This window comes from Coenobita brevimanus, chromosome 116 (assembly GCF_032717465.1).
Source record: "Coenobita brevimanus isolate Jiangsu-jjx chromosome 116, ASM3271746v2, whole genome shotgun sequence".
Lineage (NCBI taxonomy): Eukaryota > Metazoa > Arthropoda > Malacostraca > Decapoda > Coenobitidae > Coenobita > Coenobita brevimanus.
Window position 1 is genome coordinate 3,132,758 of NC_137069.1, and position 26,199 is coordinate 3,158,956.

At 40.8% G+C, this 26,199-nt stretch overlaps 1 protein-coding gene across 1 annotated transcript in view; it reads right to left on the reverse strand.

The window, feature by feature from the left end:
* The window catches only part of LOC145418771 (uncharacterized), a 43,980-nt gene extending 21,733 nt beyond the window's left edge, over positions 1 to 22,247 (reverse strand). The window contains exons 1-10 of the mRNA XM_080287106.1: positions 22,172 to 22,247; positions 20,371 to 20,467; positions 18,512 to 18,607; positions 16,483 to 16,682; positions 15,324 to 15,693; positions 5,233 to 5,778; positions 4,095 to 4,214; positions 3,421 to 3,569; positions 1,943 to 2,098; positions 227 to 443 (exon numbers count right to left, since the gene is read on the reverse strand). Coding sequence (XP_080143232.1) covers positions 227 to 443; positions 1,943 to 2,098; positions 3,421 to 3,569; positions 4,095 to 4,214; positions 5,233 to 5,778; positions 15,324 to 15,693; positions 16,483 to 16,682; positions 18,512 to 18,607; positions 20,371 to 20,467; positions 22,172 to 22,236 — 2,016 coding nt within the window. The 5' untranslated portion in view covers positions 22,237 to 22,247. The remainder of the gene's footprint in view (positions 1 to 226; positions 444 to 1,942; positions 2,099 to 3,420; positions 3,570 to 4,094; positions 4,215 to 5,232; positions 5,779 to 15,323; positions 15,694 to 16,482; positions 16,683 to 18,511; positions 18,608 to 20,370; positions 20,468 to 22,171) is intronic.
* Positions 22,248 to 26,199: the final 3,952 nt, after the last annotated feature.

A 26,199-nucleotide genomic window follows, 5' to 3' on the forward strand; every position in this document is an offset into this window, starting at 1 on the left:
CAAATACCAGTTGTGAGGAAAACAAATAAAGTTGTGGAATACGTCCTAGACTTATAACGGGGATTAAAGTGAAAAGGCTATATATAAAGCTGATTAGACAGCAATATCCCCCAGTGTACAGTACTGGTTATATTTTAAAAGCTGTAAAATTTTGGAACACACCAAGACATAACAAGGACTTTCCATAACAGATCTTAGCAGTGATATATAAAACAGCTAAACTTACCGGATCTTTCTCTGTCTGCTCATTGGATCCGGTGGAGTGTACAGTCTGCTCCTGTATTGGTGGTGAGGATGATGGTGTGGGTGTGGTTGTTGTTGAGGCTGTGGATGACTGTGGGGTACTGGAGCCAGATGCCTCGGCTACCACCAAGCCCTCCTGGTGCTTCACGGTCATGACTGTGTTGCTGCCTGGGGTCCCTTTGCTCAGTTGGGTGACTCGACTGTAACATAAAAGACTGACTGATTGATTTCAAGCATCTGGTATATAGTGTAACATCATAGGTTCTATCTACCCCTATCTATAGCCAGATGCCTTAATCCCATAAGGGGTGGCCACATACCGCCTTCACATCACCCTGTCAAATAACACTCCACTTTTGAACACTGACCATACTGTACTCATTTTACTCTGACTTGGACTAAAACTGCCATCTCTTCATCTTAAAGCTGAGTTGCAACAAGATTAAAAACACTAGAATATGATGCTAGTAACAAAGAAAAGCAATGGAAAGGGTACAGAGCCTTAGCATTGCCTTTTCCTGCCACTTAGCTACATGAAATAAGCTACAAAAGGACAAAACTCTGGGCCAGGTTAAGGTAAAAAGGGGATTGCATACAAAAGTTCACTCTCCACCTGTCATGATCCTGAACCATTTCCCTGTTCAACATCCCTACTTGAAGGTCTCCATGCAGGAACTCGCCCCATCTCCACTCTAACACTTATACCCTCCTCCACCAGTCATCCTACCCCTTTCCTTGCCTGCCACCTCCTCCATCAGTCATCCTTCCCCCTCCTCTCAACACATCCAAACCATCCCAATCTACCAATCTGCATCCCCTCTGATACTTCCAATGTCAGACCTCTCCCACAGAACACTATACACTACTCAGTTCTGTCATTCTGCAAGATCTTACTCACCCATCTAAACACATCTGTGCGTGTGAATCTGAACGTAATCTCACTGCCATACACCATAACACATCAGAAAAAAGTCTTACATAATGAAAAGTACCTAAATAAAAATATGTAAAAGCATTAGCAAACTACACTTTTATCATAGTAATAAACAAAATAAATAAATAAATTGAATAATAAAATAAAATGCACGTTCATGGCAAAAATATAATCACATGTGGAATGGAAAATTAGAACTGACATTTTAAAGACACTTGAAAATGCTGAGATGTACTGGGCAAGAAAATTAAAATGCACAACTTGAAGAAGAATGAAACCGCTCAAACTTACTGAATGAAACAGAATACCTGGTACACTATTAGAAGATGAATATAGGCTGTTGACAGTTAATAGTAAATGAGAGATTCAGCAAACACGACCTAAAAATGAAGGAAACTGCAAAAAGTTATCGGATGAAAGAAATAGAAAATATAACTGGAAGATGAAGTACTCGTAAATTACTGAAGGCTGTAACTGTGGTTCTGGAAATTAATAATGCAGACGAAGTATGTCCTGTAATTCTGATGGGACAACACAGGAGTAGATGACGAATGGATTATATAGCTATCGCTGACAGTATTAGAATGCATTACTGGAAGAAGAGTGAAACTAATGGAAGATGAGTTAATGTTCTTGCAAGTACAGTAGAATATGAGTGCAATTGGAGAAAGTTATAAGTTAAGGTTTTAGTAAATGCAGTACATGTAGAAGAAAGTCTGGATAACCATCAAGAGGGGGATACTACTGGGGTGTGGATTCACTTACCCTGGTACCACAGTGGTCGTTCCACTGGTTCCAGATGACTGCTGTGCCAAGCTTGTGGTGACAGTCTGGCCTAAGGGTAACACTGCCAACACTTTTTTACCATTGCGTTGCATATAGTAGTACTGTTGCTTCAGAGTACTGTTGATGGACACAGGACTGGAAGAAGAGGAAATTAACACACATCAGAGTGCAGTAAGATATTAATTTGGTAAGCTATCATTTTTATTTTTACATTTTTGTTACTAAAAAACACTAAATTACAAAAAATTCACCTATCCGTTTCACTACCTATAAAGCTGGCTTGCCACTATACCCTAACTTTCTTTTCCATCTGTATGACTTCTAATGAGGATTGCCTGCATAATTTGGGTAATTCTTGGTGTTTTCAGGTGATTCTATTCAATTTAAGGGGTTTATTAACCCTTACTGAGCTGCACACACCATATGAGGAACAATGAAGACCTGTACAGGCCACACTGCAAGCCTCATGCGAGTACATTTTACACTTGCTATAAAAAACTGACTCAGGGGAAGTAAACCATGTTACAAAGAATCAGCACAGCAGAGGTTAATGCCATATCTAAGGCCTCTCATACTGATGGAGTTTATTAAAGCCAAATCTAAGGCCTCTCATACTGACAAGGTTTGTTAAGGTCATATCTAAGGCCTCTCATACTGATGGGATTTATTATGGCCATATCTAAGGCCTCTCATACTGATGGGATTTATTATGGCCATATCTAAGGCCTCTCATACTGGAGGGGTTTAATATGGCAATATCTAAAGGAGTCCTGTTCTAAAGTCTATCCAAAGCTGAATCAGTGTCACAGAGAAATTATCAACCAAAACAAGACATTCCCTGGTTCAACAGATTAGTAATCAGTGATAAATCATGGCAGTCATGTCCTCAGCCCCTCCCACGGTAAACCGTACAGGACAAGAAAGAAGAAGCAGGAACTAAATGTGAGAGGAAAGCAAATCGCTGACCGGGATTTCTACCAAGACGGCATTTAATATACTGCTCTTGTTACTACTCTCGATTTGATGAGGTGGTTCGGGCATGTGGAGAGGATGGGGGATGATAATTGGGTGCAGACAGTGAAAAGCATTAATATTAGGGGTGAGGTTGCGAGGAGGAGACCAAAAAAGGCCTACAACGATGTCATTGTGACCTCAGGATTAAGGAACTGAACAGGGAGGCTGCCAGAAATTAAGCAGCATGGACAGCCGCCATTACATGACCAAAGCCAATGCATGCAAGCACGTTGGAGCCTTCAAAAACGAAATGAAACGAAATCTGATGACAATTCTTTATTCTTGTTGCTACCTAGTGATTTTCCTCAGCATAAGAGTATCAGTAAAGTGGTAAATGAAGGCTGTATCCAACCCCTCCTGCTCAAAGCCTCTCCTGAGATGAATAATAGTGTCCAGTGTATTAAAAAAAAAATACATAAATAAAAATTCAAGATACAACTTACATTCTGACATCTTCACCAGCTGCTGTGGTCTGAGTTTGTGTTCCCACTTTTTGTGCTTGCTGCTGCTGTTGCTGCTGCTGTTGGTGAAGCTTCAGCTCATTCGATATTCTCTGACGGTACTGGTCGATTGATAGCTTCTTGGTAGGACTCTACAGGGAGAGAATACAAGCAGTCAGGAGAAAACTTAAGATGGTCTTCCACAAGGTCTACTGCATATTTAAATCCAGGGTTCAAAATGTACAGGGTTTGGGGATGGGGCTTGACCGCCTCAAATACACTTCAGACCCATGATAATAAACTATTCAGGAAGGCCTACTGTTGACCCTAAAACGATGCACCTTTACTGGAATAGATTACACCCTATCTAGTAACCGCAATCATCCTACAATCCATACGTTATATATATATTATGAAGGTGGGATACAGAAACAAGAAACCATATACAGTATATCTATCTATTTTATCTACCTACCCATTTGTCAGTCAATCTATCTACCTATCTATCTGTTTACCTACCTACCTACCTATATGAGTTCAAAGTGATTTAAATGGTAACCTGGAAGATGCATTCCTACCACATAACTGAGGCTCAATTTCACGCAGCCACGACATGATATTTAAACTGCGGGAGTGGCCTAGTTGAATCCAGTGAAAACAAAAACTATGATACCCACCTGCCCAACTGTTGGCTTCTGCTGCTGTGGCTGTGGCTGGTCTGGGTGCTGGGATGATGGTGTTGGGGGGTTGGCTGGGGAACTGGAAACAACTGCTGGTGTGCCAAGTACCCTACCACCCTGAGAGACAATGGATGACAGTAGTAGTAGTAGCAGTTGTTCCCTAGGCAGTCTGGCCGAACAGCACCGAGTCCCTTGGGAAGGCCATGGCCGAGACCGGGCTTTCCCACAGCACTCTCAAAGAGTGTATGTTGTGTTGTTGGCGTAGGTGATCGTGTGCAATGCAGTCTTCCATAATGTGCTTAATAGTATGGGGTGCTGTGTTGCATCCTGGACAGGCATCAGCGACAGAGTCATCCAATTATATGATGTGGTAAATAGACAGCACTTTTATGGCCACATCATCATTCAGCATCAATCATCTTCATCATATTCCAACTCTTTCTCACCCACAGATGATGAGGCAGGGTTCAGAAAGGAAGAGGAAAGAGAAACATGAATGAGAGAGAACTACGCAGCCCACTTCATCATCATCATTCACCATCAATCATCTTTGTCATTTTCCAACTCTTTCTCACCCCAAGATGATGAGGCAGGGTTCAGAAAGCAAGAAGAAAGAGAAACATGAATAGAGAATGAACTAGGCAGCAGCATGTCCAATTACTTATATAAGCCACATGCTCATTCACACACCATTCAAGCCCCAGAATCCTGACCCCAACTCGCAGGGATAACCAACTTGGTCCAAAACAATAACCATCAAGTCATCATCTTTGTGCAAAGGTTAAAAGGTTATCATTTACACATGTACTTTATTTTCATTTTCAGCTTCATGTCCAATTTCCAACTACCATGGGTCACAAGAACTCATCTGACATCACTCACTCGCACTGATCTGTTCTGTGCCAGCTCTATAATAATATCTCTAGATCTAAGACTAGCACACACCACATCCCTTGTCTTCCCCAGTCTAACCCTACATTGATGGCCCGGTACCTCTATGCTTCTATACCTCCTCACCCTGCGCATCACGTCCATCCTATTCACAATTCAGCAAGGAGAAACCTCCTGCACGTACAGGATTAATCAAGGAAAGCAATATTTTCCAGAAAAAGCATGTAGAATGGTCAGCACTTACTTGCTGCTGCTGTTGTTGTTGTTTTTGTTGTTGCTGTTGCTGGTTTCCCAACTGTTGTGAGAGCCTCATGCGCTGCTGGGTGGTAGAGAGCTTGTTAACCTTGGCCCGGTTATTGCCTTTCTGCTGGGGTTGCAGCACATTTTCAAGCTGTTTCAAATACTGATCCTGATACGACAGGTGCTGGTCATCTGTATGTTGTGCCTGTTGTTGTTGCTGGGGCTGCTGTTGCGGCTGCTGTTGCTGTGGTTGTGGATGTTGCTGAGGCTGTTGTTGCTGCTGATTTACCCTCGGGATGGGGTTGTTCCTTTGAAGCCGTGGCGTTTGCGACCTGGGAGAACCTAATTGCTTCCCGGCCGGTGCAGAAGGCCTGACCGGCGTAACAGGCAACATGGGTGAGACGTGTGAGGCAGAATGCGGGGGCAGCAGTGGGGTGGATTGGGTCAGGTGTTGCTGCCCGGCCAGTTGCCCTGAGGTGCGTGCTCGAATGCTGCCCACGCTCACTGGAGTTCTTACAATGTGCACATACCCTTGCTCATCTTCAACTCTCTGAAACAAACAGAAATAATGGCTTGTTGTATTCAGTACAAAATCAACATCAACTACCTTAATGCAACAATACATTCAAACCCTTACCAAGAGACCTGTAAAATAACCTAAAACATTATCTACAACAAGCTGTAAAATTACTGAAACTTATACATGCTAAATGAGGACTGCTGCCACTAGCACGCTTACAAAAAACAAACAAAAAAACAAAAAAACAAAACAAAAAAAGGCTAATAACTGATAAACAGTTTTTCTGCTCAAACTGGTTATTGTTTCACTGGCCGTCAATTCGGAAATAACCAACAACAAAAAACATACAGAACCTCATATCACGACTGCAAATTAAGACAACGTTTCGGTAGTGTGGACCGAGGCTGGTCAGGCCCTGGCGGCAATGCACTACACACATAGAGTGTTACAAGTTCAAATCAAGTTAAACAGGACCACTCAAAGAACAGGTACCTCTGCCAAGGCATCATCATCTCCCCCCATTCATGTTTTTTCACAACCCTGACCTTTGACCTTTTACGGCTAATATTTAATCACTTGTACCTTTAATGGTCCTCAATCATTATTCCAACATTTAAATCCATTCCAACACAATGCTTTTCCATAACGATATTAACAGACAGACAAACCAAGCCAAAAACACAACCTTCTTGGTAGAGTTAACTTTTTCAGGCAATCAGAAACTGTACAAGCCTGATTCTTGGGGGAAAACAACCAAGCTCAACCGTCAACCAACTTTCAACCTCTATACGACAGGGAGAAATTACCAAACTTTCAAACGCAGACTCAGGCAGGGTGGTGAGGAGGGAAAAGTGAGTATGAAGGTAGGAGGAGGCACAGAAGACCAGTGACGATGGATGGTGATAGTAAATGTGAAAGTGAGGCATGGAAACTGAGCAACTTAATGCACTGACAAGGGACTGAAATTGATGGATGTAGTGTATGTATGAATGTGTACATGACAATGGTTGGATACCCCTCCTTTTTTCAATAACCATGGTAGTTTTAAATGTTTATGAAGTCTATCTATCTACTGCCAGGTGCATCTATCTCGTAAGGGGTGGCCACACACAAACTGCCTCTATGTCGCCCTGTCCCATGCCATTTCACTGCCCTCCCCTCAGCTCACACTCTGCCTCATCCTCGACCTCCCCCTTCCTCTCATCCCCTCCACCTCACTCACATACACTTGCCTCATCAGTCTCTCATTCTCCAACCTCTCCACATGGCCAAACCACCTCAGTGTGTTTCTCCTAATGCTTCCTATCACATACACATCCACACCACAACACTCCTTCTCTTCCTCATTTGTCAGTCTGTCTCTCAATGTAATTCCACATGCTCCTCTCAAATAACTCATTTCCACCGCTCTCACTCTTGACTTGTGTCCTTCCAACAAAGCCCAAACTTCACTTCCATACGATAGAGTTGGTATCACAGTACAATCATGCAATGACTTTTTCACTTCCATGCTCACTTCCCTGTTACTTATCACTGCTTTCAAAGAACCAGCAACCTTTCTTCTTTGTTGTATCCTTTCAAGCACTTCATCCTCCAAACTCGCATCCGTGCTCATCACACTACTCAAGTACTTAATTGTACTCACATTTTCATTTCCTCCTCATCCAACCTCACTGTACATTCAATGACTTCATTTTTCTTGAAGGCCATAACTTTACCCTTCCCTACATTCACCTTTAGATTCCGTTTCTTACACGCTCTCCCAAACTCATCCATCAAGCCTTGCAGCTCACCTTCATATTCACCTGACAGAAAAATTCACTCAGTTCACTCCACACACACTGGAGCCTTTTCACCCTCATACATAGTCTACAAGGCATTTAACAACTTCCCATTTACTCCATATATTCTTAATACTATCCACCAACATATGTTTTCTTCATGAAGTGCTTAAAAAAAAAGGGCTGTTTTTGAGTCACATCTGCAGTGTCCAAGGTCTGGATAATGTATGAACTGCTATGTAGCTGGTATCACTAAGCATGATGTTTGATAGTTTTCCTACTCTTCAGCATTCTCTTTAATCCTGGATATTATGTTACCCCCGGCTGGCTGGGATTTAATGACAGAATCGTGACTAAAAAACAATTACAAGAGGAATATGAGATTGCAAACCTCCGCCAAGATGGAGATGTTATCTTGTAATTTTGTGCAAGCATTGTAGGCATTATTTATCAAGTCAGAAGCAAAACTGTTGAAATTGCCACAATGGTAATGAATTCTTTAAATAATTCCTGGATCTGGATGATGATCCGGTTCACCAACAAAATCTAATGGATTGTTCGTTGGGCCATACCCTACCCCTCCAAAATATTTCAGCAAAATCTGTTCATAACATTTTGAGCAATCCTGCTAACAGACAAACAAACCAATGCCAGCAACAACATAACCTCCTTGGCGGAGACAATAAAATTTACCCTTATGGACAATTATTTCACTACGCTTAGGGAATATCCCACTTTCAATCCTTTCTGTTACTGACCACTCCCAAACTTTACTCTGGCCAATTTCAGGCAATTATATTCAATGGAAGAAAACTTCTAATGAACGTGATAAATGATAAGTTGCTGTACTGTACTTGTACTAGATGTACTTTTTTTTCTTTTTCTTTTTTTTTTTTTGTAAGGTGTTAATAATTAGAGAGCAAGAAACTTTTCTGCAATGCCCATGCAGTGTTAACACATGCTGTTGCTGTCAATATGTTATACTTGGCCATGCACAATATCTCACACACTCAGCTCCAGTGAGAACTTGTCACAGTTAGTTCATTCGTATAATACAAACAAGAGCTATTCGGCAATAAACACGCAACTGTAGTCGCGGTTGTTATTATTGTACCCTGGGGGAGGCGGTGGCAGGGAACAGTTTAAGGATTTGAATTTCACTAACATCAGACTTTACTGATCTACCGGAAGACCCGCCAACATGTCGTAAAAATACCCCCACTAATACCAATACACCAGTCCCATATGTGACAGCCCTAGCATGTATTCAATATGGATGGTGGATGTTAGCGCCGAAGTGGTGACATGTAGAAGTATATGATATATAGGAGGACTATTGGGCCTCGGGAGCAGGCTGTGAAGCCTATGCCCAGAGTCAGACACATTAAAAAAAAAAAAAAAAAAAAAAAAGTGCTTCCGATTTCGTGCATAATATGATACGCCTGTGATCTGTGTATAATATGTTAGTGTAAAATAATATTTGTGTATAATAATAGGATTTGTTTATAATGATACAAAATCGGAAGCACAGTTGACGGATAGGTTCTCAGGGTACGATAATGACAACCTCAGAGTCATGCACCGCGACTACAGTGGCACTATGAAGATTTCATATATCACACACTAAGAACATTTTCAGCGTTAAATGTTTCTGGCCACCCTAAAGTAATGCCATGTTTGGATCTATTGTTCTCAGCTCTAGTATCTCAAAGACAAATATTATGTTGCACAGAAGTAAAGATAACATAATATCCAATTCATCATCAACCTAACCATACTTCCATCACCATAACACCACAGAGCAAGCAGATCCTGTGTGCCTTCTTCCATTTAGGGAGGAGATGATAATACTAGGTTCATACTTCCTCTCCTAGTTCAGAGGAGGTTTGGATGATGATGTAATTGAAAGGGTACAACAAGGAAGGTGCCTGGTTCTTTGAAAGCAGTGATAAGAAACAGGGAAGTGAGCATGAAGTAAAAAAAAAAAAAAAGTTGCTGCACGACGGTATTATGATACTAACTCCAACGTATGGAAGTGAAACTTGGACCTTGTTGGAAGGGCACATGTCAAGAGTGAGAGCAGTGGAAATGAGTTATCTGAGAGGAGAATGTGGAGTTATATGGAAAGACAGACTGACAAATGAGGAAGTGAAGGAGCACTGTGGTGTGGATGTGGATGTCATAGAAAACACTAGGAGAGGAGAAATATTTTGAGGTGATATGGCCATGTGGATGGGATGGAGAACGAAAGACTAATGAGGTGAATGTATGTGAGTTAAGTGCAGAGGGGGGAAGAGAGAGGGGGAGGCCGAGGATGAGATGGAGGGATGAAGTGGAGATGTATATACGAGAGAGGGATGTGAGCTGGCAGGAGGGCAGTGAAATGACATGGAGGCACCACCATTTAAGAGATTAAAGTGTCTGGCAATAGACAGATAGAGACAGGTTTTTTTTTTCTCTCACGTGATTTAGTGAAATAAAACAATCTCATGCGAGCTTAAATAAATTGCCAAAAGTTGTCCTGATGGTGAGAGAGTTAGACACCAGTACTACCACTCACAGAGTCCTATACCGACTGTCAGCAAAATAGTCATCTGGCAGCTGCAATGAAACACTACAAAAGACAAGACAACAACTGTTAATAAGCCAAATTCTGTCCAAAGATCACACACTATTGCACAGATGCTAACTCTGTACAGCAGATGAAATCCAAATCTTAATATCAGCAACCCATTACTTTAACACCTGATCACCACTTCAGTGCATTTGTTCTACCCTGAAAAAGGTCTCTAATTCTATTCAGCTCAGATGAAGGCTGCATGTTATCAAACTGAAGGGTCAATCTGGCTACTAATCAAAGACTCATTTCAACTTCATAACAAAAACCTCACTAAATTTCATGCAATCATGACTTTTCATATTCAGAGTGCAGGAGTTGCCCAGATGCCAGTAAGTAAAAGGTCCGCTCAACTTTCTGGTTCATTGTTTCACTGAGTGATAAGATAAACTGTTGTCTATAACTCAGGAAACCATTTACAACTTTGAGTACTAACCACAAAGCCAACAAGTAGATGCCTGGTAGTCTAGTGGGTTAAGGCACTTCAGCCAAATTTATACCTTAAGCTCTAAAATTCTAGGTGTGATTGGGCTTAACAGCTCTTTACAGATTTCATCTGAACACTGAAACTCACTACATTTGGAACATGAAGGACAAATAATGCCACAGGTCAAACTAAACCACAAATGAAAATATACAGTACAGTATTTCCATCAGAGACTGCACTGAAACTAAAAAATGACACTGTTACCACAAGTGTACAATTAACTGAAACAAAGCCAACTGATACATACTGCGGTACCTACCACATTCCATCACAAACACATTCACGCACTATACTCCCAAATCCCCAAAGCAATCATTTTTATACACTCCTTACAGTCCTTTATAAGCTCAATTTTCCCTTCAGTTCTCCTAATTACTCACTCACAACTGTCATCATTTTCATGTTTCAACACAAGCAGACTCTGCCTCTATCACACACACATACACAGCCACATGTGCAAACAAGTGCACCCCCACCACACACGCAAATATTAGCCTACACAAAACTTGGCTCAGACGCACAGTAGTGTTATACAAGTGCACAAAAGTAAGATGCCTAGTTTCACTCTACAAAATAATACTTTCACTACTGACAAAGTTTCCTAGTAAATTAGCACCTATACAACAGAAACCAAGTAACTTCAACCATAGGCCAGTGCATAAAAGTACCAATTCCAGTGGAAATACACGAGTAGGCAAGTGCTGGAACACACAGTATACAGAGTGAAAACCACTCAAATCTGCAAAATCAAAAGTATACCCAACAATGTGAAAAAAAAACTCCAAGATGTACATCAGAACTGCTCTCTGACAACCTGAAACTTTTTGTCACAGTTGCAAGATTAAGAAAAGGAACTAAACAGTAAAACCCCATCATAAGTAGATGGGACTTTACCAAACACCCAACTCTACCTGATCTGCTCCTCACATATTACTGAAAAAACTCAGAAACAGCCAAAGTACCGGTATTCTGGCTTAGAGTTTCACTGATAATTACATTTAAGTCTCTGCTTACGGAGATTGCACTCAAAGTGCTTTCATTATTAGGTTACTGATGAATTAATGTATATTTTTCATTTAAAATGATCATGAATAGTTACATAGTTGGCCTGAAATATGACATACTGTATTTTATATATCCCACATGAACCAGAAGCAAGTCCCAGATGTTTTGTACATGAGCACATTGTAAGGGAGTGACATCTGGTGATCCAATCATCATTTACAACCCGCCCCTGAGTCTGCTCCAACTACCTCAAGGCCAAAAATGGTTATTTCTCTTGCAATACTGAACGTCATTACTTATGGTGCTACACCTTGCCCAATACAATTTTTTTGCAAGAAATCATTCGGTTCTTTACTTGTTATAGAATCATCAAACATTATTCTGTCAAAAACAGCTTCCTGCTCTTATGAGGAAACATGGCATCATTTTCAGATCAACAGGTTCCAATCCTTTGACTGTTCAAGGTTCTGCCCAGTTCAATAAATTCACAAGCTTGAATAATTCGACTATCCAAGGATGTGCTCAGTTCAATAATTTCACAAGTTAAAACTTTGACTGTCCAAGGTTCTGTTCAATTTTCAGTGCAACTAATTCATCACCTAAAATCCAAAATGAAAACCTAAGTACTTTTTCAGCCTAGGAAAAGGTTGCCCCCCGTTCAATCTGCCAACCTGACCCCTCCCCCCCAACATCCTGATATTCGTTAACTTTGGGTAAACTATTTGCTATGACATGCTTCAAAACAGCTTCCTTCACAACCTGATTTTCCTTGCTAAACTGAATAAAACTCATCTGAAAATACCTGAATAAAACTGAAAATCCAGTGCATCATCAAACGGAAAAGGTTCACATCCTAGGAGTCTGACTGCTATATCACCACGAAACAGAAAATGCCAGCAACTAACTGTTAAATTTAGAGAAGCCTAAATAAACATATAACCAACAGCAGTCCACAGGTTAACACTATTGCACAGTGGATTCTGATCGTAATACTTAGCATTAATATGACTATAGTTCCCTGTGAGCAAATATAAAATCTATATCCAATGATTAGCACTGTACAGTAATACAGGGTATACAGCAAAGCTAATCATCATGGTAATATCATAAAAGGCCATACAATAAGAACAAAAAATAAACTCAGTATTATACAATACAGTAACATGCATTAGATCATGATTAGATTTGTGTGGCATGCACTACCTTTACCAAATATTCATGCTGATCTTATCGTAACCATGGTAAATCCCTTTCCATCTCGAACAGCAAGACTCAAAATGGAATCTTCTTTTGAATTATTAGAAAAATAAAAATAAATATAAAAATCCAGTAACAATACGCAACAAGGATGGCTTTTCTACAAAATTTCCCAAATACAAAATCACTGTTTTCATTTACAATTTCTTTATCTACATATCTTGCTGATACCCTGCTCCCCTCTCCCAGGAAACTGTCACAAGGGATGGCCACGACACAAAAATATCCGCCTGTTATATCCTTACACACTGATCCAAAGATGTTATAAAATGTACAATCTACACCACTCTGAATAAAAACTTCACCCACCTGAATGTAAGCAATTTCCCAACCCTCAAATATTCTACAGATGGCTAGCATCTACATGTACCGTAGAAGAGGTAATATGATTTTGGCTGTCATCTCTACTACCAGTATGATTTAGCTGTCTTTCTCCCCTGCACAGCACATAATACAGTATACTATCTAATGAATTAACCTTGTAGGTACTGGGCATTTGAATAATCCCAGCAAGTATCTACAATAACCCACACATTCAAGCTACCATCTAGTTTCCACAGTTATCAAAAGTCTGCTCATTCTGGAATAAGTCTCAACTTAAATAATTCTGAATTGACACAAGATTTACTGTAGCAACAAACCTAACCATTAATTAATACATGGAAGAGTAAATAGGGTATGTGAGTAATTTCCCGCAAAGGGTAGAAGTTGTGAGCATCTTACTCACTGCAGCACAGTATGCATGCTTAGCAGTGGCAAGGCTTAAACAACTACCAGAATCATGCAGCCATTCCCTAAGTTAAATATGCAATGATAAATACAATCATGCTTTAGAGATTCAACTGATTAGACTTCAAAATTATATGAATCACCACTGAAAGTGAGATCATCAATTAATAGTTGGTAAATTAATTTTGTGCACAGAAGTAGGTGAGTGACAAGGTGGGCACTAAAAGCTATTAATGTGAGGGGATAAGGTAGCCCTGAAGGAAGACAAAATAGGTATGACAACAATCTGTCCTGAGCAAGACTGAAATATCTTATATGAACACCAGGGTTAGGATAAATCAGTCTGAAAATTATATTAACATTCTACTGTATTTGCCACTCATAAAAATGGTAGGAGGATCAGAAACAGGAATATCAAAGTATAAATGTCAGAACTATCAAAAGACTACCCCGTAATGTCAGTTATATATACACTCATCATTATTCTTTTTCGTTTTTGAAGGCTCTAACATGCTTGCATGCATCGGCCTTGATCACCTAATGGCGGCTCTCCATGCTGCTCGATCTCTGGCAGCTTCCCTATTAGTCCCTAAACCCTGAGGTAACAATGACCTCGTTCCAGGTCTTCTTCGGTCTACCTCTCACTACCCCATCCCCAACATTAACACTTTTACTTTCTGCACCCAATTATCATCCCCCATCCCCTCCACATGCCCATCATTCTAGCTTTAAAATTCTTGGCCCCAGCCAAAAATATCTGCCTTACACATTAAGCGCTTCAATTGATTAAGCCACTTAAACAACACCTATGAGGTTAAAACCATTCTGACAATTCCCAACATGAAAAAGGGGTACAGCCCTTGTCAACATCTCAAACACATTTCATCCACCAACTTCCACCCTTCGTTAGTTCTTTTGCTTCTTTAGCTTCCCAATCCTGTGCAGACGGTCCCCGACTTACGATGGGGTTACGTTCCGATAAAGCCATTGTAAGTTGAAAATATCATAAAGTCGAAAATGCATTTAACCAACCGAACATCACACATCAGAGCCTACCCATGCCTTCCTTAAACATGCTTAGAACATTTACATTAGCCTGCAGCTGGGCAACATCGTTTACACAAAGCCTATTTTACAATAACGTGTTGAATATCTCACGTAATTTATTAAATACTGTACTTAAAGCATACCGTCATAAAGTAGAAAAATCTTAAGTCTGACCATCGTAACTTGGGGACCGTCTGTACTTTCACATATTCACGTACACTAATCATTCCTACAAACCTCCCAACCACTAACATTACCCTTTTCCCAACCCTCACAATCAATGAAGCCAGACAGTTTGAAAGCAATTTTTCCAAAAACTGTATCACAAGCTTATTAATCAGACAATGAATTCTAAAACAGGAAAATACAGAACTGCAATCCTCAACCCTGGTGTGCATTATGAAAGATCTAATTCTAAAAAAATGTTAAATTATTATCAAATGTACAAAACAACTAATCATCTAAAAAAAACTATGGAGGAAAAATACCAGTGATTAAAAATTACCAGGCATGGCAAAAAGCAGCTGCACCTTCTCCATGACCCTTCAGCCATCAGAAAACTTAAACGACCAAAAGAAGCAGGAGCAACTATCCACGTTCTATAATCTATACAGATACAATTACAGCACCCAACAAAGAGAATCAATAATACATGTTCAAGAAATGTGATTTGCTGTGAAGCCTGCTGCTGCTGTGGTCCAGCTTGAAGGACCTGCTGTGGCTGCTGCACCAGAGGCTGCTGCTGTAGCAAGAGCTGTTGCTGAAGCTGAGGGGGGTGAGCTCCTGGCTGACCCAGCTGTGGCTCCTGAGTCAAGTTCAGCGGTTGTACCTGCTGCTGCTGCTGTGGTTGTGGTTGCTGTTGTTGCTGCTGTGGCTCTGGCTGTTGCTGGTGTTGCTGAGGAGGCTGCTGCTGAACTTGGAAAGACTTTTGCTGGGGAATCTGCTGCTGCTGCTGCTGCTGCTGTTGCTGCTGCAGCTGCTGGTGTTGCTGTTGTCTCACTTGGTCTTGTGGTAAAGGAGTTCTGGAAAAAGTAAGAAGATTATGCTGATCTAAAACAGTACTCATAAATTAATGAACAGTATTACTTGTACACTACAATACCATACTCCTTTTCTAATGGCAGTTCACAGTACCAGTAACTGAATATGCTGCAGAACACAGAGACAATAACTACATCACTAATATGACATTTTTCTTGTCTTTCATGATCATCCTGACCCTTTTTTTCTTCCTTTACATCATCGTCATCATCCTGGCCCTTTTTCCACTACCTGTCTGGGTAAGTGCAGCCCACAGACAAAGGAAAGCAAATCAACCAGTTATGTGGGCCACACAAATTCGTGTTATTCTGGCCCCCAGAATCCTGGTTTCACCACATAAGGCTAACCACCTGCATTTCTTTCCCCTGCATGTTTCTCAATTTTCAATCCTACTACACAACACAACACACCCAGAAAATAACAACCTATGCCTATCACACCTGGCATTAATTTACGCATGTAGAATATTATACACCATCATCATCATCGTCATCCAACCCACACTGCCCCATATACACAGGAGCACAGGGGTCCAGGGCTAAGTTACTCAATCCCGACATTTACAACAACGGTGACCAGCTACGCTTGCCCTCCAGTGGCATTAAGTGAGCCATCCACCCTTCGATGGAAACCCTTAACTGCCCAATCTGGCTGGAGTGCCATAACCTACTGAGCCATCAGGCATCATTTGGCTTTTGGTTCTAAGGTTACCACCCAACAGTGTATATTTGGTCCAGGGGTACAGAAAACTATTAGGCCTGTCAACTCACCTATTGACTCTTTGAGCTTGTGCCTGTGATAACTGTTGTTGCTGCTGTTGCTGTAGAAGCTGTTGTTGTGTCATCTGCTGCTGCTGTGCAAGTTGCTGCTGTGTAATTTGATGGTGTTGCTGCTGCAGAATGATCTGCTGAGGATGTTGCACCTGGGCTGGCTGCTGCTTTATGGCTGGTGTTCCTCCAGCATACACAACCTGTGCAACATAACACCCACAATTATACCACCAATCAAACAGCAGTCATTAACCTGGAATTTCTATTTGCTGGATCCCACTCTTAATAAAGTAGTTCAGAGCATTTAACCTCTTTAAAATGATGATGTTATGTCATACTCTTGACACCAACAGACAAATTAAGCAATGAAGGGCTTTTGAAGTACAGAATATGAAGGCCATATATAACTTTCCTAACTCTAAGTCTCCCCTAAGCTGAAAATCATCAGATGAAATGAGCATGAACATCAATCAACCAATCAGTTCAAACGATGCTGTGCTTCCTCACAAGATATCCCCATACTGAAGTTGTCCTGATATGACCGATTTTCCCATGGACTGGAAAATAAACCAAGTGCCAAAATCAGCCAATTATTTCCCAACAGGTGCTGTAAGTTGCTGGGGAAAATGGAGTCTAAGGGCAAGAGGATTCAGCGCAACGTGTGAGTCTCTGCTTAAACTCTGACTATCTACCAGTAGCTGAGTTTCCTGCTTAGGGGTGGTGACTGTGTGGCTAATTATCAAGCTTGTAGTCAAATTTTACTAGCACGTTGACGCCTCTCAGGGTTAATGGTAGCCAATTATCTACTCTCTGCCACACAGTTATTTCACTAGCAAATATTATTCATTAACTTCAGTTGTTATACACTGGATCCAATACCTAACTCCTTCCATATAAGGAAATCCTACATATTATTACAATTTTCTTCTTCCTCCCAGATCACTGTATTATTCTGCTTGGAGACCTTTCAAACTGAAGGTAATACATTCACTCATTAACCTTTAGAAGGTAATACATTCACTCATTAACCTTTACACTAAGATGGGGCTCTGAAAATAAACGAATAAAAACAAAAAAATAGTTATAATAAAGAAGAGGTTAATATTAAGGGTAGGTGACTGGTCTAATTTCTTGGTGGCAATACATGATTAAAAGCTTTCTGCTGCCTCTTATGGACTCACAGTGATGTAAACAGCACCTGACCCTCACTCCATGTGGCATTTTAGACCACCAGACCATGAGTCTTAATCTATCAGTTAAATGCAAATATATGCCAGTCACTCTGAAGCTTGATGCTGTACTGAGAGGAATGGAATGAACTGTCCATGATAGTATAGCAGGCCCTTATTGCTGGTATTCTTGGTGTCCTTATTTTCACATAATGCCTCTGTTCACTAAAGCTATGTGTAAAATGCTACTGAGTTAAAGTAGTCTCAGGACAATGCACATACTGACACTACTCACGTTCAATAAGGGAATGCAAATACAGATGAGGTGATCTCAACTTCATGGCCTTATTGCTTCCTTAGCCAAAGTTGCTAATAAAGAAATAGTGAAATGTACTTCTAATATCACTTGATAATCAATTCATGATTTATTACGTCATGCGCTGAGAAAACGGAATACAATTACAAAACTCTTTTCCGAGTGTAAAGAGCAAACTCAGAGAATGAGTCACTCTTCTGTACCAAGATACTCATGCTTCTGTAGGAGTTATCACAGTAAAAACATCTTTCTAGATGTGGGAGTACCTCTAGAAGAAGCCATGTTCATATGCCACTGATATTTTCTAGAACATGGTGCTTCATTCCGCAAGCATCATATTAGGGTCTTGATGCTCCTACACTGAGCCTGTACTTCTTTACTTGTTCATATACAGCACAGCATTAGAGAAAACTATATCACTGACTGAACTCCTCACTAAATTACAAGTCGTGCATATTAAGCACAGGATTAGATAATGGATGGATGGATGGATGGATTCTTTTTTTACAAGGCTGGTAATTATAGTGTTGTAATGTGATGTTACCTGCTGTGGGTGAGGAGGGCCAATCTGGTACAGTTGCTGCTGCTGCGACGTGTACACAACTCCTTGCTGAACCTGCTGTGAGGTGGAGTAAGCATCCTGTCCATCCAAAAAGACCACAGTATAACATTCTTCCATCACACAATCAACTCACTTAGATGGTATTTTATGGTATTCATGCTCTACATACTTCAAAACAGCAGACACACTTCCATTCATCCACCAGTCATCCAACCCTTGATCTTCCCACCAAGAGTGTTGGGGACAGAACACTTTTTTTTTTTTATATATATCTATCATTCTGACAGATGTTTAGGTTTCAGATGAAGATAAACAGTATTCCCAAATTCTTAGGTTTAAAAGGTAAGAAATCATCCAAATCTGGTCATATGCCTCACATTGCACACTGTCATTCTGAAGTTTATACTACAACAGTACATGGCTAATTCCTTCCTAATCCGTAAAATTCACTATTTAACACCCCCAACAGAGAGCTTACCACAAAACTGAACATTAATGTTCCAAAGACAAAATAAAGATAAGCAAGCACTACCTAAATTTCATACAACTGAAATTATTTAACTTACCAAAGAAATAAAATGACACCCTGGAGACCATAAAACAATGTAGAACTGTAGTGTTTGCAAGCAACATGAGAAGCTATTAAAGTAAAACACTAGCCTCAGAAGCTGTGAGGGCTACAATACTGTTGAGTACAGCTACATGATACTCTGTCTGCCAGAAATATAACCTTAAATAAGTATTCCTGTAGTGAGATACTGGCCACTTGCAGTAAAGTATAAAATGTACCACTGGCCTGAGGATAAAAGTAGTGACATATAGTGCAAAAACAGTACCTGATAAAGAACTGAGAGTGGTCTCATATACAAGACCCAGGTAAATACTGGCCAGTTCTTGTACTGAAATCAAACCAATTCGAGAAAACCTATTATAATATAATAATATAACAAACCAGAAAGCACTCAGAGAATGCATACCTCCACCAATGCCACTGCTGGATCTGGATCCGCCCCCAAATTTAACGAATTCTTTCTTGACCCATGGCCCACCCTTCCACAACACTTCGTTCAAATTCACTAACAACTTTGCGTGGACAAACAAACATACATGGGTGAATACATAACCTCTGCCAACTTTGTTGGCATAGGTAAAAAGAGGATAACTGCAGTAGGCCTGTTGGTCCATGCTAGGCAGCTCCTATAAGACTGTGCTTAGACTACTACAGCAAACTCCTTTACAAAGAACAATACACAACTGTCTCATCACTATCTATACTAGCTATACATATCAAGCTGAAATAGTGCATACTATCTATCTATCTATCTATCTATTGCCAGACGCCTCAATCCCGTTTGGGGTGGCCACAAACAAATCGCCTCCAAGTCGCCCTGTCCCCCGCCATTTCACTGCCCTGCTCCCAACTCACACCCCCCTCTCTCATATACCTCTCCACCCCATCCCTCCATCTCATCCTCGGCCTCCCCCTCCCTCTTCCCCCCTCCACCTCACTCACATACACTCTCTTCGTCAGTCTTTCACCCTCCATCCTCTCCACATGGCCAAACCACCTCAGTGTGTTCCTCATAACGCTTCCTATTTTATATTGTATGCACTATTGTAAAAAAACAATAGTGCATACAATATAAAATATTTTCATCCTTACTATGGAAAACATGGTTAAGATACTTATGATTAACACTGCTCAGTTTAAGTACATCAGAGACTATGTATACAAATATGATTCTTTTTGTTTCACTACCATCATCATCCTAATCCTGTTTCCCAAATTCCCACAAACAAATGGGAAGGGCTGGGTAGGCTATACACAAATAACATCTCACCGGTTGGGACTGAGTGTAGATAACCTGTTGCTGGGTCTGCTGGCCTGCAGCTGGGATGGTGATAGAATAGGTTCCCTGCTCCACTAAAATGCCCCCTCTGAAATGAAATTAATGCTTTAGTGACCTTGCAATGTAAGCCAATGTCTTCTCAAATGAAATTCACCTGCTGAAAAGTAATAAATACTGCAATACACATACCAGTACAGCACAACCCCAATGCCCTTTTAACTTCTTAAGCAACATCTATTCATATTGTCCTACGTTATGTCAGACTACCATATATTATTTAGTGCTAATGACCCCTTTCATAGTGTAAGAGTTAATGAAGGTTATATTTAGCTCTTCAGTTTGAAAAGTAAAGCTGAATGAAATCCTCTGATGATAACAATACCAAGTAATCCCTCGCCCCATCCTGAAGGGGGTGGGGGTCAGGATGCTGATGTTGATGATGTGCTCTCTCAAACTAAACACTAAATCCTTGGTTTCGCTTTTATGAAGGCTCCCACATGCTTGCATGCGTTGGCCTTGGTCACCCAATGGTGGCTCTCCATGCTGCTGAATCTCTGGCAGCCTCCCCGTTCAGTCCCTTAACCCTGAGGTCACACTTAATGACCTCGTCCTAGGTTTTATTTGGTCTACCCCTAGCAACCCCACCCCTAATGTTAACACTTCTCATTTTCTGCATCCATTTATTATCTCCCATCCTCTCCACATGCCCAAACCACCTCAATCGACTGCTCCTCATCACAACATCAATACACTCCAGTCCCATCGTACCTCTCAACTCTTTCATCACAAAACTAGCTCCCCCAGGCCCTGCACGCTGGGACGCACTGCACATCCACCTAATCATTGTCGTTTCTGTACGTTCGAGCCTTGGTGCAAATCCAATACATCCCAATACCTTACCAGGTAGCTAATCACACTTACAGGCAACACTTTAACTCCCTTACCCACTAGAAAATGGGGAGGATGTGATTCTTTTATATCAACACGAAAAAGCAAATTACCTTACTGTATAAGAACTTTGATACTGTACCAAGAAAGAGCTAACTTAGTCTCACATCCCTTCACTCAACATTCATGCCTTAGGTACACCATGCTTAATATATGTTACAATTTTCTGAGGGGGGGGGGGGGGAAGTCTAGCAAATCCATTTGTCTCATTCATGTACTGGATGTGAAAGGAAAAGCAGTACCTACAACGAAAATATAAACCCTGAGTAAATCCTACCAGAATATCAATATACATACTACATACAATATAACATGTATTGTAGGCATGCTGCACTAATATGAATCATTCAAAATACAGATAAGTTTGGAAGTCTATGTAACACCATGCCACCTACGGTATCCTAGACATTACATCAAAGGATCAGAGGCAGTATAATTATGTGGTAAACCTACACATGAATTTCAAGTAAACAAGTAGCAAAAGCTCAACAAACCCTACTTTCAACCACTATATTATAAAGGGCAATGAATAATCTCAGTAAAATATCTGGTGTTAACATATCGAAATAGTTAAATAGGGCCACTAGCCTTTAAAAGGGTGGAGATAGGTTATTACCCTTTCAACCTGAAGATGTTTTAAATGTTTTATTCTTCTTACTGCCAGACAATTTCATTCAGCTTAGGGCAGACTTTTAAAACAGGAGGAGTAAGACACTGCCTTCACTGGCCTCATCACTACCAAACATCTCCCCTCAAGTGACAAAAATTATCTGCACAAAGCAAGACTAAAATTTAAAAAGACATCCTCAGGTTGAATGAGTCTACTGCTTGAACATTCTCTTACTCAGTGTCCATTAGAGTGAGTTCTTCTCCATCGGGTGATATCACAAACAGCTGCTGTTCCTCCATATTCATCACTCGCAGCCTCTACTCTTATGTCTGCAAACAGGTTGTAATATACCTGTAAATTGGAAACTTATCTATCAGGACACGAACCTACACAGCTTATGTAGCTACAATAATTCCTCACTTAACAAAGGTGTTTTTAACCGGTACAAAAGTATCATATAGGATACATTTAGGACCACTGGGGCTACAATATGAAAGTATCCCTAAAGTCTATGGAAGTGAAGCACCTTGCACCAGAAAAACAGACTGACTAAATGGAGTCATACAAGAGATACTCCCACATCTAAAAACTACAAAATTAACCCCTTCATTGTTAAGACAACCCCAGCAAAGTCCTTATAACTGGAACAGTCTGTAGCTACAGAGTAAAAATTCATTATGGTAACACTTGAAACCAAATACAGTATGTACAAATTATTGGTGAATATATGACCACAAAAAGAAAATGATGTTGGCAGCATTTTTCCTACCAACTGCCCGAAGTAATTTTGTTATCAGTAATATTAGTATTAAGCAAGTACCACACCAAATAAAAGTACATTGATATAATTATAAAAATAATTATTCTTCTCAAACAACTTAAGAAACTACCAGTACTAATACTGCAAGGTAACCTCTCAATTATCCATGATCACAGGATGGGACTGGAATGCATTGGTGATGTAATGAGGAGAGGTAGACTGAGATGGTTTGGGCATGTGGAGAGGATGGGGAATGACAACTGGGAGCAGAAAGAGAAGTGTTAACATTAGGGGTAGGGTTGCGATAGGCAGACCGAAAGAGACCCGGGACAAGGTCACTGAGTGTGACCTCAGGGATAAGGGACTGAATAGGGAAGCTGCCAGAGATCAAACAGTACGGAGAGCTGCCATTAAGTGACCAAGGCTGACACATGCAACCATGTTGGTGCCTTTAAAAATGAAATGAAACAAAAAAATTGCTAGCCCAATGCAATATCCGGCAGTGTTGGCTTGGCTTTATTAACGCAATATCCAGTGAAATTACGTAACATTAAGTGCTGAAACAGGAAGTAACCGGTGGTTCTATGCAATATCCGGCTGCCTGGCACATCAGCCAGCTCATATGTGGTAGCCAACCAGTGCTGTATTACTGTACAGTACTGTGTCATTACTGTATTGACTTTCATGCTAGTTTTCATCTGGTACTAATGGGAAACTTTTTAGGACAGAGGGCCGAGACAGACAGTGTCACAATATCCGGTTTGACGCTGAATGTTAAGACAATGGGCGGTGCTATGCAATATCCGGCATTCTGCTTTATTTGACGTAGAAATTGGCTGAATTATACCGGATAATTGAGAGTTTACTGAATACCGTATACTGTATCTATCTCAGCTAACACCATACGATTTTATTCAACAAAGGGCAAGTAACTGGATCCAAAGTTTTAATACTGTCCCTCAAGATGGTACCGTACTCTTTTCATTTAACAGCTACTGGACAATTTTATTCATCTGAGAGGGCATCACAGGGGCCTGAGTGTTAAGTGAAAATTGTTTGTGAGTACTATGGTACTTTTCAGAGAAAGTAAATTGCTCAAACATTACTAAATCATAGCCAAAGTTACTGATAAGTATAAATGTGTATGTGATGTAACTGGCTGTAACTGCACATTTTAAATGCTAAAGGCAATAACCAGTTCGATGAAAGTATACGACGCACCTCGAATCTAAAACATATATACAGACACAACAAAAAAAAATGGAATTTTCAACAATGAAGAATGCTGTAATACTGTGTGAAAACTGTTCCTGTATTAATTGCTTTACTGTGGAAAACCATGTTACCGTACCAAATATAACATTGTGTTAAAGGAGGAATTACTGTACTCTGTAACTACATCAATTACACCTGTCCTATCAATAAACAGCCACACACCCTCATCCCATAAGGACTAGCCTCAAACAAACTGCCTCCACGTCACCCTGTCCTCTGTCATCAGTCTCTCTCTCTCTCTCTCCGATACACATCCCCCCCCCCTCACGTACTAGTGGGTATATGCACTACTGTATATCTAAATTAACTTACATCTGTACAATATTATATTTACCCACTTCAACTCAATTATGTCCTTTCCTATAATTTACTTTCTCTTCCACTGGTGATTCTGGTCATGTTCGGAGAGACTTCTTAAACTGGAGGAGGCAGACACAGCTTCAGTCAACCCCTCCATTATCAGGGGGCTCTCCTAAGCTTAAGTAAATCATCTAGACACAGGAAAAAAATAAAAAAAAAATACTGTGCACTGAAATGACAGGGTTAAAACAGATCTGTGTCTTTTTATAAAGATGTCATAAGTTTTGTCCCTGGCAATATTAGTTTTTCTTTCACTTCCAAAATCATAGGCCTAGGGTACCTTATGATTCAGGTGTGGGCCTACTGCACATACAATGGAGTGCTTTTGTGATTATAAACCAGATGTTACCTAATAGTACTGTATTCTCATCTACAGAATGTGTTGTTTTTGGTTACCTAATAACGGCTCTACATACCGCTCGGTCTCTAGCAGCCTCTCCATTTAGTCCCTTATCCCTGAGGTGATACTGCATGATCTCATCCCAAGCTTATTTTTGGTCTGCCTCTCGCAACTCAACCCTCAACGTTCATGAGGTACCTTCCGTCCTCCGCACACAGTTGTCATCCTCCATCATCCTTTCTACATGCCCGAACCACCTCAGCCTACCCTTCCCACCATAACACTAAGATATTCAAGTCCCGCCAATCCTCTCAACTCTTCGTTTGCAATCCTTACCCTCTCCCCTAGGCATGTCAATCATGGATGCAATTCACATCCATTTAATCATTTCATCTTTACATCTAAGCCTATGAACATCCTTCTCACTTACTACCCATGCCTCACTACCATAGGGTATTACACTCCTAAAACAAAGGCCCCTTAGCATAGAAGACAAGCCCTCTCAATGTATTATTAAAAAAAAAGGATAAGGACCAGATAATGAAGGTAACAGAGGGAGTTCAGAAGGTATGATTAGACAAGCGAATACTGATGACATACAGTTTTTGTTTATGCCAGGCAAAGGGACCACTGATACTATATTCGTTGCTCAACAGCTTCAGGAAAAACATATAGGATAGAAAAGGGATCTGTACTTTGTTTTTGTTGATTTGGAGAAGGCCTTTGACTGAGTCCCTACAGAGGTGGTAAAGTGGGCAATGAGAAGCTTGGGATCGAGGAGTGGCTGGTTAGGGTGGTTATGGTTTTGTATGTGGGTGTTCGCACCCAGGTGAGAGTGAATGGAGATTTGCGTCATGAGTTTTCTGTGATGCTGGTGTGCATCAAGGGTCACTCTTGAGCCCCTTATTGTTTATCATGGTATCTGAAGCTCTCTCACATGACTTTAGAAATGGACTCCTGTGGCAGATGACGTATGCCAAAGATTTGGTGTTGATTGCAGAGAATGATAGGGAGATGGAGGAAAGATTTTGGAAGTGGAGAGATGGTATGGGACACAAGGGCTTAAGGGCAAATGCAGATAAAACAAGAGTGATGATATCTAGGGTTGGTGGCGGTACTGTCAAACAAGAGGGGGAGTGGCCATGTGTGATTTGCCACAAGGGCATGGGAAGTACTTCCATTTTGTGCAGTGTTTGTGATAAGTGGGTGCATAAGAGATGCAGAGGTATTAGAGGCAGACTGCGAGATAATGCTGATTTCAAGTGTGCTGTATGTCAAGGAGAGCATGTGGAGATCGTCAAGCGTGAATGGACTGATCTTGCTGGTGACCCTCTTGAGTGTGAGGATGAGTTTTGTTATTTGGGAAACATTATGTGCTGGAGGTGGGCCTGGAGCTAGCTCTGTGACTAGAATGAGGATTGGTTGGAAGAAGTTCAGGGAGCCGTTGCCTCTCCTGACACTGAGACAGCTCTCCCTTCATTCTAATTGATCTTTGTATTGTATGTGGCATGTGTTAGGAGTGCAATG